The 14,489-nt window shown below is 37.5% G+C and overlaps 1 protein-coding gene across 13 annotated transcripts in view; it reads right to left on the reverse strand.

Annotated features, from left to right (window-relative positions):
• Positions 1 to 14,489, reverse strand: part of SLMAP (sarcolemma associated protein) — a 91,260-nt gene that overhangs the window by 14,591 nt on the left and 62,180 nt on the right. For 8 of the 13 annotated variants that reach the window (XM_082487967.1, XM_082487968.1, XM_082487969.1 and 5 more), the window contains 4 exons: positions 11,935 to 12,015; positions 11,609 to 11,668; positions 5,560 to 5,682; positions 4,710 to 4,784 (listed from right to left, as the gene is read on the reverse strand). In XM_082487967.1, the coding sequence (XP_082344093.1) occupies positions 4,710 to 4,784; positions 5,560 to 5,682; positions 11,609 to 11,668; positions 11,935 to 12,015 (339 nt within the window). The remainder of the gene's footprint in view (positions 1 to 4,709; positions 4,785 to 5,559; positions 5,683 to 11,608; positions 11,669 to 11,934; positions 12,016 to 14,489) is intronic. The other 5 variants (XM_082487962.1, XM_082487963.1, XM_082487961.1 and 2 more) reach the window with 1 other exon arrangement.

Below are 14,489 nucleotides of genomic sequence, written 5' to 3' on the forward strand. Positions count from 1 at the left end.
AAGACGTTAATGTTGTCAAGTGCTGTACCCTTAAAGAGACATGTATGCAGGGTAGTGTGTTACAGAGAGGCAGAGGAAACAAGAATTACAGTTGGACAAAGCTTTCTTAGGGTTGTGTTACATGTTTGATACTAAAGCAGCTCTACAGTATCTGAAACCAACATTTAGATCCAACTTCACTGTAAGCAAAACAAGTGTTATAGAACAAGGACACTGCAGGGTTCAGAGACAAGAGGAAAAGCAAAAAAGCTTCTGACAAGCCAAACAGCTGGCAAACTTACATTGGAAATGTTTGCCCGTTCAGCAGTTAACTTGTGATGTCTATAAATATTTGAGGCACAGAGTCTAATTTCTACTCCAGTCTCAACACGTAGGAAAGGAAATAAAAATTACTTTACTTATTTGCAAAAAGCATTTTTCGAAGTGCAAGATTAATTTTAAATTGAAAGGGACAGCTGCACCAAATATACTGAACTACAAGTCATCCTTTAGCATTTACAGTTGACTGTAAACGTGCAGCAGTCACATACATGCTAGGTTATTTTACATTTCTGTATGAAGCAAACCTTACAAATTATTCCCATTCAAAACTGTTTCATTACTAAACCCATCTCTTCTCTGAGCACAACTATTTTTCATAAACACACATGTGAATGGAATACAGTGCAAGCAGCTGAAAAAAGAAAAAAGTACAGTACAGAGGAAAGGGAAAGATGAAAGAAAGAATAAAATTATAGTTAAAACCCTGACTAATGAAAGTGCTTAATTTGCTCAGTGTTTTTGTTTGGCTTTTTAAAGAACACATATCAGAGTTCACACATATTTCATTGATTTTTAACATGGGAAAAAGCAATTACTACATTAACGAAGAACTGCTCTGAGAAGAAAAGTGTGAAGTTGTTAACATCACTTGAAAACCTAATATAAGATACTGTAGATGGTCAGCATTATGCATTTAAAGTTATATGTTTCAGAAGCAAAGGGCAAAAAAGGACAGTGGAAAGCACGGGCAAGATAACCAAGGCTGAGTAACCTTCACAGATGTCTTGTATTTATTTTTGTTTTCTCAATCTATTGTAGAAGATGACACAGAGAATGTGAGCGAGTCATGCCATAAGCAGATATAGCATAAAAACTACTCAAGAGAGACTTGCACTTTCATGGCAACTATACTTCATGTTTTTCAGTAGCTGCATAGTAATATAGGTAGAATTCATACACAGGTACCACCCAGAAACTTTGCTTTTAGTTGACATACGGTGAAAAGAAAAACACAATTCCCCCCCCCCCCCCCCCCCTTCTCTAAATAGGTTCCAGTAAGACATTTAGGTCATTAGATAAACTAAAGAATTTGTGAATTATCCAATTCCACACTCTGGAGGAAAGACAGTATGGGAAAAAAACATGACAGCTATTATATACTATAACATATAAGAGCTATTATAGACAACAATAAGTTATATTTCACAGCAATTCTGTATAAGATGAAACAGCTTCTGTTCCGTAACAATTTGCAGCATGATGGATTTTTAAAGATATGTGAGCAACATGAGGCTTACCACCTCATTTGTTTGGAAATAATTTCTACAGGCTTACACTAACAGAATAGCAAACAAAGTAGCAGATGAGAACAACCTGACAGTAACACAACACAGTATATATTAACAATTGCCCTTCCATGTATCCTTACCTTAGGAGCCTTGACCCTACCAAACCAATACGCTAGGAAACCACATTTCTCAAACACCAAGAATTATGACTTGCTAACACAGCAGGTGACCATTAATGAGCAAAGGAGTGATTTTTTCCAAATCATATCTTCCTGATATTATTTTCTTTTTCAAGCCAAGCTAAATGCTTGTTTTCTCAGTAATGGCAGTATTTCAAAGAAATTTGTTTCTTTTTCCTTCTGTCTGCATTGTTGGTGCACAACTCTCACTTTAAACGTTCAGGTGTGAAAACAAGCATGGCATAACTGAAATTCCAAAACACAAAGAAGCATTTCTAAAGTTTGGTGGAGTTGTAGAAACAACTTACACACAGAAAAATTATTACCAAGAGTATTGGAATGGTTTCTGAAGCATTCTAGTGCTGCAGAATTCAGGGCAATTAGAAAGAAAACTTCCATTACATCTCTTATTTATGTAAGCCATTATCCCATCTAAACTGAAAGCTTCACTTTTTTTTTTTTTAAGTAATGACAGGTTACTTGAATTTCCTCGCTTTACCTGTCTGTTCATCTAAAGAACTTCACACATATAGACAGGATCTCAGTTGTTTCTGTGGCACCTTCACTTCTCTATGACAAACATATGGATGAGGGGACAGAGTGTATCCTCAGCAAGTTTGCTGATGATACCAAACTGGGTGGGGTGGCTGACACCCCAGAGGGCCGTGCTGCCATCCAGCGTGACCTGGACAGGCTGGAGAGCTGGGCAGACAAGAACCTAATGAGGTTCAACAAAAGCAAGTGCAAGGTCCTGCACCTGGGGAGGAAGAATGCTAGGCACCAGTAAAGGTTAGGGGCAGGCCTGCTGGGAAGTAGCTCGGAGGAGAAGGATCTGGGGGTCCTAGTAGACAGTAAATTATCCATGGCCCAGCAATGTGCCCTTGTTGCCAAAAAGGCCAATGGAATCCTGGGCTGCATAGGGAAGAGGGTGGCCAGTAGGTCGAGGGAGGTCATTCTCCCCCTCTACTCTGCACTGGTGAGGCCACAACTGGAATACTGTGTCCAGTTTGGGGCTCCCCAGTTCAAGAGGGACAGGGAACTGCTGGAGCAAGTGCAGCAAAGGGCAACTAAGATGATTAAGGGCTTGGAGCATCTGCCTTATGAGGAAAGGCTGAGAGAGCTGGGACTCTTTAGCCTGGAGAAGAGAAGGCTCAGGGGAGACCTTATTATGGTGTACAAGTATCTAAAGGGTGGGTTGAAGGAGGATGGAGCCAGGCTCTTTTCAATGGTTCCAAGTGACAGGACGAGGGGCAATGGGCACAAGTTAGAACACAGGAAGTTCCATTCAAATACACGGAAAAACTTCTTTAGGGTGAGGGTGACAGAGCACTGGAACAGGCTGCCCAGGGAGGTTGTGGAGTCCCCTTCCCTGGAGATTTTCAAGACCCGCCTGGATGCAGTCCTGAGTAATGTGCTCTGGGCAATCCTGCTTTAGCAGGGGAGTTGGACTAGAAGATCTCTAGAGGTCCCTTCCAACTCTGAAAATTCTGTGATTCTGTGATATAAAGCCATGTAGCACTGGTTGGCCTAAAACATTGATTCCATGAAAATACTTTAAGAAATGTTACTGCATGAAGCCGCCAGGCTTTTTTCTCCACTACAGTTCATAGAGGCTGCCAAGAGAAAATCCTGACATCTTGACAACATTTCCCAAGTTGCAAGATGTGTCACACCCTAAAAGTTTGGGAAGCAGCAAACATACAACAAACATCAGAACGTTTTGAACTACCATGGAGAGAGAAGAGGAGGAAACATAAGCAAGACCTCACTCATGAAGGGTTCAGGAGAGAAGGTACTGAACTGACAAGAGGCATCTTGCAGTTAAGTTTGGCTCTGTCAAGCTTATACTTTGAGTCCCTTTTTGTGAGATTTCTTTTTTTCTGCACAGAAATAACTATCAAATCCTAATTTCTAACTTTTTCTACAGCATTTTTACTTGGAGAATCTTCGTTATTAGCAGGACAAGATTCAAAATGGAATTGCTCTTCTTGTTCTGAAGATTATTATTATGTAAGCTCCTCTTTCTTACAGATGTAATGGCAGAAAATGTAAACGTTCTTTGCTGACATTCATATAAAACTATGCTATTATATAAGATTCTCCATGTGACTGGTATATGACAAGTGCCACATTCCACAACAAACTAATGCTCATTTACCAAAGTAATTTGGCAAAGCTATTTTGATTTCCTAAGAAAGTGAGGATTGTCAGTCAATCTGCCTCTCTGCTCATCTGCCTTCCGAACATTTTTAGGTTCAAACCAAATGATATGCTGACAAAGGTACCAAGGTGTGATGAAGCTCCTACAAGTTTCATAACAATCAATAGCTGAGTATATGTTCAACCTAACACTTGCTCTAAGGATGAGTCATAACGTAACCCTTATTGATTTTAAGGCTAGACAGCTTCTTGACCAATGAGCTCACTCACATGCACAGTTAATGTGATACAGAATACGTGACACAAGTTACATTCTGCTGTAATGATTTTGGACTGAAAAAAGCATGATTGGTCATACTGTTTTTTTCAGAAAGCATAGTCACTGTCTCTATTCCAGAAATTATACTGCATGCTCTGAGGTTGGATGCAGATCTGGAGTGATAAAAAATTTATTTAAGAGGATTCTACCAATGACGTGAAGAGACTGAGTAGCACAAAAAAAAGACTAAACCTTCTGAGTGCTCTCACAATAAAAAAGTCACAGTAAGAATCCATAGATAATTCAAAGCTGAGAAAGACTGAAGGAAGGCGAAGAGGCATCTGTTACAGCTTATGTCTTTTGCATTTTCTAGTTACGATTAGAAGCATAGGAATTGACAGGAAACATTTCACAATAAAATTCAAAGACACGGTGAAAGAAAGCAGATTTAAAACACAAACTCAATTAACATTTTCCTTTATTGGCTCTTACAATGCCACAGAAACAGCCAAAGCCATATATTTTCCCTAAAAGAGCGGGGTGAAAAAAATAATTTCCTACCTTGCAGAACATTTATTTGCTTGTTAGATTCTTCAACTTGCACTCGATATGCTTTCCTCTCTTCTTCCAATAGCGCTATAAATGGAAGTGAAAATGTGCCCAAAAGTTTTTGTTAGTATTTCAGCCGTGTAATTTAGTTACAAATTCCCCTTAACTGAAAAATTAGAACAACCATATTATTTCAGTAAGTTATCAAACTAGTAACTGTGTAAGTAGTTTAATAAGAAGTTAATATTAAAACATCATTCCATTATTGTGGTAGTATTACAATTAATTTGAAATTAATATAATCTGTTGCCTGAATCAAAAACTCCTTGTGTGCTAAATGCAAACTGGTGTGGGAAGAGAAAAAAAAAAAAAAGAGCTGTAAATATACCCCATAAAGAACGCTGAACAATATGCAATTAAACTGGACTATACTACCTCCTGTCAAAAAACACCTACAGTTTTGCTGAGGATAATGATACAGCTACATATCTGATAAGGTGATCTAAACAAAGAACGACCACTGAATACATTAAATTATGTGCATTATCTAACTGAAATACAGGTTAATCAATATCTGTAGATTACTCTATTTTATAAGGATGAAATATATGGAGTTCATGTATGTATTCAATACTATGAAAAGATTTTGGTTTATCTTGAGCCAAAAAGTCAGAGGTCCATCAGACTGTATATAAAGTTTAGAAAAAAAGCAGAAGCTTCTGACATTCTGTGCAGGAGATGTGAATGCTATGAAACAAATTTATTTGACAGACAGTCAGCAAAACTGGACCCCCTTTTAGGATCACCAGATAAATACAATCTTAATGGATGCCCTACACAACCAAGTTGATCGGGGTCTCACCTTGAAGTTCAAAGCATTTTTGATTACTTGTCCTAGCTAGCTCCTGGGCTTCAATCAGCTCCTTGTGCAGCTGCTGAATTTCTTGCTTAGCCTCAGTCTCTGATTGTGCACCCTGCAATTCATCTGATAAAAGAACATTTTCTTTACATCATAAATTTGTACAACAGCTTAATTTGCACTGCCATGTGATGGCTGGCGACTTTTTCTTCAAATCACCTGAAGTTAGTCAAAGTAAACTCAAAATTGGATTAGGTAAATATTAGCAAAAATATTAATATACCTTTAAAAGGAGGAAAACATATGCAAACTTAAAAACATTCATTACATATAACATGCAGTATGAAACAAAACCAAACAACATTTAGAGAGTTTTTAAGAACACCGTATAGATTGGCAAGGATCCCTGGATTCACAAAAATGGAGGAACAACAAGCATAAGACAATCCTGGATAGTGTTTACGACTTGTGCATTTTGAAAAGGAATCTACTGTGACCCTCTCTCCTAGCACGCACCCATGGGCAGCGATCCTTCGTCCCCTGCCTCCCAGCCCACCCTCCCGAGCGCACGTACCAGCCCTGGCAGGCAGCATTCCGGCACCCCGACAGACCCGGCCGCGCGCGCGATGCGGCTGGGTAATGCCGGTCAGCTGCAAGAGATTATGCTAAGAGTTGCTATTAAGTGGTTTGCTACTGCCAATCCGCTTGCTACCGTGCAAGGCTTGGCTTCCTCCTCGCCCTCTGTGGACTGTAACTACAAGGAAAGAAAAAAATCTAGGGAAATTTTCTAAAACAAAACGAAGAAAATGAAGAAAAGTCCACCCTCCTCATTTCACTCAGTGGCCTAGTGAATACTAAGCTAAATTTCGCCCTTAATTTTTTTGGTTTTCACTATGTCTTAAAATATTAGGTATATCTTTAACGTGACCAGCTATCTATGCATGTTCTTTAAACTCTAAATAAAAATATTTGCTCTTCCCCACAAGTTTTGTATTAACTAAAATGCATATTAAATACCTCTTGGGCTTATAAGACATGACTTGCAGTTACATACAAATTAAGTACTTTTAAAGCTCAAGTTTTGGGGGAACTTAAAAGAGGAAAATAAATATTTGTAACTAATAGCAGTGTCCTCTAACGGGCACACACTAGAAGCTAGATGCAGTGGCAGCGAGGAAGACAACACTCCAGCCTGCAGGTATCTGCAACGCCAGGAACTGGAACCAGGAAACTCCCATTCATTAAATTTTCCTTAAGTAGTGTCTGTGCGGAAACAGATCTGACAATAGGCACAAACAGCACTAATAAACTATATAGGTAGAGGACTAAAGGATGGAAATCAGTGAAAAAAAGTCCAGCTGTACATCACGGGACAGGGAGAACAAAAACGTAGACGTGTTACACTGCTAACTGGCTAATAAACCTCTACCACTACAGACCATACGGATTTAAGATAATGCCACACTACTTAGAATAAAAAGCCCAAAAGATAAATTGGTTTGGTCGTCTGGACCTTTCACTAAAAAGAAAAAAAAGTAAATATAAGCTATAGTTTAGTTTGCCATTATACTTATGACATTCATATTTGACTGTATATATCACCAATAAAGTAGCTATAAGAGTTTTTTTTCTGTTTTCTTCATTAAAATAATTGTTTATCAAATCCCGCTGAAGTATTCATACCGTATCTCTCTAAGAATAGAGCCTATGTTTTTCCTGTTCACACAGTAATGAATTGGTGGGATCGAGTAGAGCTGAGGGCACACACGTGCTTTTAGACTTTTTCAGAACAAAATTATGAGAGCAGAAAGAACAAAGAGGACAACATATTTCATCCAAATACTTTCTTTTATAGTGTATTAGAGTTCCAAATCCAACTTTCTCTTTACTGAACACGTTTTGTTCTTAGCTTCTCATGGATAAAGACTTGGGGCAATTAGACTTTCAAGCCTCCTTAATGAGGCTGTTCAGAAGAAATGGATGAGGAAGTTGACAAATTATGCTCAAATCACGCCTGATAAACAAGCAGTGTCCCAAATCCAACAATAGACACCCTAAATGAACTTCCTGGGGGACAGTATTTTCCAATCAATGAAAGCACACATCATAAAAGATAACCCTGCTTCAAAGGAGATGAGGAACTCAACTTATAGGACAAGATAATCCGTTTAGCAAAGGCAGCGTCAAGGTAAGATCTCTTTCCTCCTCAAACGCAACAGGGGAATTTCCATATGCCTGACCTGCTTCTAAATCAAAAGCCAAGAAATATCAGCACAAGAAAATAACAGCTTTTCAGTCTTACCCAAACTGAAAATGTCTCTAACGTCTTTCAGTTCAAAGCAAACATCATTTTTGTGCTAACTCTAGTTTTGAAAAAGATTCCTTAACGAGTAGGATTGCTCTATTTATAAACAATAAAACTACTAAATATCACCAGGCTTAGAGTTAGTTCCCTCAAGGAGCAAATTCACAAAAACCTGGTTTGAGAACCAATGTAAAAGGTTGAAATTAAAAAAGTATTTGAGCAATTTCCAAAAGTATTTAGCATTGGACTCTGTTCCTAGAGAAGTGTAGAGAATTCTGTCATTAATCACAACAAAGTGCCAAAAAAGAGTTAAATATAACAGTTTGAAAACCCTCATCATTTATTCTAGCTCATCTGTGATCAGATTGTTTGCCATGTTAAAACAAAGGTTCTTAATTGACACAACTTTGTTTTACATGCATACTCTGAGGTTTTCTGTAACATCAACTCTACTGGTAGGTTTGAAATTGTGGGGAAAAAAAAAAAAAAGCATGATCTGTACAAATCATTCCTAAAGCACATGAAAATTTCTTCTCCTTCAATCTGGCCCAAGAAAAGGAGTCTAACCCATGGGTAAGTTAAGTTTTGGGGAAAAATTTTCAAATCATTTAAGAACATGACAGTGTGTGAAAGAATATTTTGCAGTTTTAGGCTCTAAAAAATAAAATTTCAATAAAACCAAAAGAAAAGCAAAGCTCAGATTAAATTAATATTTACAAACATGAAGATGTTAACAGAGCTCTGCTTATATGTGTGCCTTTACACTTTTGCTTTGACAACGGAGATGATACAGAACCGCACATAAGCTGTGGTCTTAACTGATGCCTTATCTGCACGTGCCTGGCCCGTGGAAGCAGCTTTATGAGCAGGCTGGTACTTCTCCAAGCCTCAGAATTTTGCAGGATTGCTCAGGTTATTCAGATAACTCTTTTCAGAGTACTCGGGTGAAGTCAGATAAACAATAAAACCCCTGAGTTTTCTTCAGCTTCATAAAATCCACATAAACTGTATCATATATTTAAAATAAAGTATTTGGCTATTGCAACATAAAACAACGGTTCCCAAACTTCCTCAATCAACAGACCATTGCTGATTTTCAAAATTTCTTATGTAAACTACCACTAGTCAGCAAACTCTCAACTGAAAACACTTTTCATTAAAATTCCAAAGATCATTCTTGTAGTTACTATGAAAATAGAAGGAAGTTGATAAGAACAAGGTAACTAACCTTCCCGCGACATTTATTGCTTCTTTCCATCTGTTTAACATTTACCTGTTTTTAACATTGCAATAAGCAGTCAAACAGCCTGTCTAAACAGAAGCGCCCAGGGAACTGTTATTAATGGCTAATAAAGCCGTTTACCTCGTGGGGGAAAAAGAAAAAAAAAGGAAAGAAAAGAAAAGCTGTTCTTCTAATCTGTGACAGCTTTTCCCCTTCCTCTCTTTGCCAGATTCCAACTGAAGAAACTTGAAACAAATCCTGAATAGACTCAAAGTTTATTGATGGAAAATACACTTGTAGGAAACTACGGCCATTAAACATCTCATCATTTTCTTGTTCCCTTAATTTGTTTTCTAAACTCCAACAGTTAAACAAAAAGGAACGCTGCCTTTTCCAGCAGCCATTTCCGCATTCCAAACAGCTGCCAGATCAGAAATGTTCTCACTCTTCTGTAATTATATGACTGCATGACAAATCCACTTGAAAGATCCTTTTTAGGGCAAAGTCAGGCATATGAAGTAGCTCTCTGACAAAACCTCAAACGAAACTGTGGGTTTACAGGCTCTTCATAAGAATTATGAAGGCAAATGATTCATTGCGCAGATATTTTTTAATGGTTTCATGAGAGCAAAATAAGAATGCCCGTAAATAGCCTCAAGAGAAAAGAGTTATTCCAATTATTTTAGTTAATTACAGTACAGAATTCAGTAGCAAAGTGGTCTATGCAAATAGGTATTTTATTTCTTATTAACTTAGAAGTTCAGCAATGGTTATGGTCTAAATCTTCAACTGGGTAAAGACAGATGAAGCAACGAGAACATCCACAGCGGCAAAAGACCGCTTCCACGTAACTACAACAAAACCTTGACTTTAGTTCTTTAAGAGTCGAATTAACCCTCCCTGCCAGTTTAACATACCCTGGGGGGACAGAGAAGGTGTAACTCCACCTGACCCCCTCCGAGAGATGAGACTGTTCTAACCCCGGACACAGCATGCTCCCAGCAGCCTTCGCTTGGCCCTGGCTGTTAAACAAACCTTTCTGACAGAACTTAGGAAGACTTCACTTGCATATAAGTACAATGCAGGAATCGGTGGGTTTCAGCCCGAGGGATCCATGGACTATCTTTAATGTGTCTGCAGAACATAACTAAGAAATCCAGCCAATTAGGAGTATTCTTCAGTTGGCTATCTTAAAAATGTAAGAATTAGAACCAAAAAATTCTGACATGAGCTGCCTGAATTCTGTTTCTCTACTGCACTGTCTATACACAAAGGGTTGTTCCGGCTGTGAATTCTGTGCAAGTGACAACGCTTACAAGAAACAAACTCCTTAATGTGTATCTCATTCGGGACTGAAAGTTCCGGTACTTAATGAATATCACGTTATTCAACCAAATATATTTTTTTTAAATAAAACTCACTGCCAAACCCAAATTTACTATCGAAAATAAGACTAGCATAATCACTACGAACAACGTTACCAGATTCTACTTCCTAACATAGGAAGTCCCTGAGTATACTTGTTATTAATTGCAGACATCAGAGGAAAACCCAAACAGAGCACACTCAGTATCTTAAACACTGCTTTTTAAACTGCTTTGCTGAACTGATATCCACTGGAAAAATCAAAATCAATTTTAGTTCTGCTGTTCGGAAACACATGTAATACATGCAATTTTTGGAAGTCCTCCTGTCATAAAATTAGAGAAGTGTAAACAATTACAGAAAAAAAAAGCTCTTTTACAGGTCTCCTAAGCTCTGTTATGGTTTCTTATCTTTCTGAACCACGAAGAACCCTGACATTCTTTTTACTTGTGATCCCAATGTAACCATCATTTTACAGATCTTATCAAATGTCTAATTGTACATAAAGCATAAAATTAACTTTCAGTATGCTAAATTAATTTAACAACTAATTAATATCCCACAAAATTTTTCAGCTCATGAATATGCAAATATTAGCTTGCTAATCAAGTTTTAAGTACAGGCCTTCAGTGCAAAGGGCAGTAAAAAAAAAAAAAAATTATAGGTTTGAAGCTCACAGCTAAGGCTCAGCAATCATTCTAAATAGGTTATAACAGGAAGCTGAATATGCTAACCAAAAAAAAGATTTCAGATTTTCTTTTTAACCCATCAGGTTCAAGAAGCATTTCTGACAGCAATGGAAATAATACAAGTAAAATTTGGCAATGCTTAAAACATGTCAGTGATGGAAGAATCTCCCCTCCCCACCGCTATTAGCCCAAACTTAAGCGTATGCTGAAACTGCTTCTCAACTCTGCTTAAAGTTATAAGTGCAGAAACTACCTTTAAACACAAATTATTTCTATATTAACACTTAGAAGTATGCTTTTCTATCACATCACCCAAAGGAATCATTATAGATATTTAAATGCAACTCTACCATGATCAAAACATTTGAATTTCAGCACTCTACCTCCAATGCACATGTGAGAAAAAACAGGCAGACAAGAAGACATATATACAGATTATGCATCTAACAATAAAAAAATAAATTTGTTTACCTTTTAGAAGAGCTACTTTAGCAATAGGTTCATTTAGATCTTGGTCATCCATTTGGGCATCTAAACAAAACAAACCCCACACCGTTCAGAGAGCAGGTAGACTGCAAACACTTTTCGTATATGCATCCTTTAAGTGAAGAGAAGCTTTTACGTTCTTCTCACTTTACTACAGTTAATTATGAACTTGCAAAATAGATAATACTGCTCTAAGCTTGTATCTGGCTCCGCATAATACACACCTTCTCAGCTATTTTAGAAAACGCTCATGATTAAGTGATTTAATTCAAACTAATTAGATGTTACAGAAACCTCAGTTAAACACTCACCTGTAGTGTCGTCACTGCTTTTTTCCTTGCTTGGACTAAGAGTGTCTGACAAATCAGATTCTTTGACTTTTGCTTGATTCTCTGTAAGAGACAAGGAAAAAATCAACTACAATCAGTAAACGCTTTGTTCAATCTCTTTATCATAATTTCTTCTATATTTCTATTTATTTAACTACTGCTAATTGTCAATAGAAAACAACATAGTTGAAGAAACACTTAAAAACCTGGTGGTTGCTTTAGTCTGGGCTAAAATGGATTCAGCATCACTAAAGTCATTAATCTAGCCCAGCGTCTATTAGGGGATGCAACTGCCTCATGCACAGCTTGAACTTTTGTTAAAGCTGTATTCTTGCCAGCTGGAACTTGGTGCAAAAGCTGATTCAATCAGGGAACAAATAAGAAAAGAAAACTAGAACAATGCTGATACTGTAACAAGTCAGAAAGAAACTGCTGTTAAGAATAAAACTGGGCTTCAGTATTTTGGACAAATAAAAAAATAGCAGCAAGTCTTGTATACACTGCACTGTTAAACAGAAGTGTGGTATGAACCAGTAAAGAATCACAGCAATATAAATTAATACACTGATTTCTACAAAGAATTTTCAGTTCAAATTGTATTAAAAGAAGGCAGTCTGTGTCCTTTCCACCAAAAAATACCTGTTCACACACAACTCACATTATTACATGCAGCTTACTGAAGCCACACAGTTGGTTTTGTTTGTTTTTCTTTTTTTTTTTTTTTTTTTTTTCCTCCTTACCAGTTCTAGATTTTTAACGGAGACCAGACAACCAGACGTTTTCAAAAGGTGAGGGGACTTAATTATATCAGAGTATACTTTTCCCACACTCCCACACAGAAGTATCCTTGACTCAGTTTATATACTTTATTAGGCTGTCTTTTTTTTTTTTTTTAAACAACCATTCCAGTGTAGTTCTGATGGGTCCATTAAACAAAGGCACACGATCTCTGGTGTGGCAAATCCAGTAAGTTTTATCAGCGAGGAACCATGTCACCGACATGCAAGTGAGGTTATACATACTGAAATCTTTCCTGACTGACTATGCAGAGCCTTGGTTTGACAGCATCACTACCCACCCACAGATGAATAGAGCTTTCCTCCAAGTCTCAAGTTCCAGGTAGAAAGATATATATATATAAAGGCATCATTACAACATTCCCAGTGCACAGACTTTACTTCTACCGTAGATGCAGAAAAGCACAGTGAACACAAATAATTTCTTCACATATAGATACTGCAGATGCAACAGAGAAGTACGAGGGCACGGGAAGAAAGATGCACAGCAATAAATAAATTAATACATGTTACACCAATAGCATTAGTATATGAAAATATGTAAAAAACCAAGGAGTAATTAGAAAGCTTGTGCACGTTGTTTTTTCAAGTAACACAAGAACAAACAGAACTAAATACCCCCAAAACATCACTGTGCACTTACACAGGGAAATTATCAAGATGACAAAACACAGACAGGTTAATAGAAAAAAAAAAAAGTTTTCTTCAGCTAACATGAAAAGTTTTCTACTCCTCTGTGCCAGAATAACATCCACTTGTACATGAAACAGAAGAAGGGAAGTACAAACAAAGCAGCTGATCAAGAGCCAGAGTCTTCCTATCTTAATGAAACTGAAATCACTGGAGAGGAAGAAGAGGAAAGCACCCACACACTTAAAGCACATTAGGGGTTCGGACCTGGCAACTACTCCAAACATATCTCATACGACTTCAGTAGACTTCAAAGCTCATAATGACTGGAGTAGTTAAAAACTTGATATTTGGGGATAGTTCTTTGCTATAACAAAGAGGGTACTTTCCTATTTTTAGGAATAAGGTTTTTAACTAATATCTAAAGATATGAAAGATTAGACAATACAAAGCATTTTACATGTATCATATAGAATCAAGCTCACAAGATTGCCATTAAAACTGTAATAATTACTAAACCAAGTAATACGTTCTTTTAAGTATTAAGAAAAGTATATCCTGAAAGCCTCACCCATGTCGTTTGTGTTAGTGCCCAATCCAGAAGTGCTAAGATGAGCAATACCTCTGTCCAACTAACTTTACCATATCTGGTCACACATGGAAACACAGCTTTCTTACTCTGTGTGGAATGGGAGGAACAGCGCAAGTTCCAGCCGCTGAACTAATTCTCTCTCCCCCCACCTCCCTCCCGTACTCCCCTCCCACCCACCCTCGGGTACATCAGCTTCTTCCTCCTGCCTATCCTCCTACCCCTGAAACAAGGAACAAGATTAGGCACCAGAGGAAAGATGCAGCAGTTTCTACATCCGGAACAGCAAAATTAAAAAAGAGAAATGGTTTAGAAACCTGCTTCCTATTCTGCAACCAGGCTCGTAAGCACAAAACTCTTTCCTGCACTATATTATTTCACAGCAGTTGTCCCTATTTCTTATAATAAAACTGAGCTGAATAAATATAGCCAAAATGATGAAGTATATTAAAATGTGTTGACATCATACTTACTTGAGGAGTTAGAATACATTAACAAACACTAAAAATAGCTCTCCGCTT

This window comes from Vanellus vanellus (genome assembly GCF_965231255.1).
Source record: "Vanellus vanellus genome assembly, chromosome: 9".
NCBI lineage: Eukaryota > Metazoa > Chordata > Aves > Charadriiformes > Charadriidae > Vanellus > Vanellus vanellus.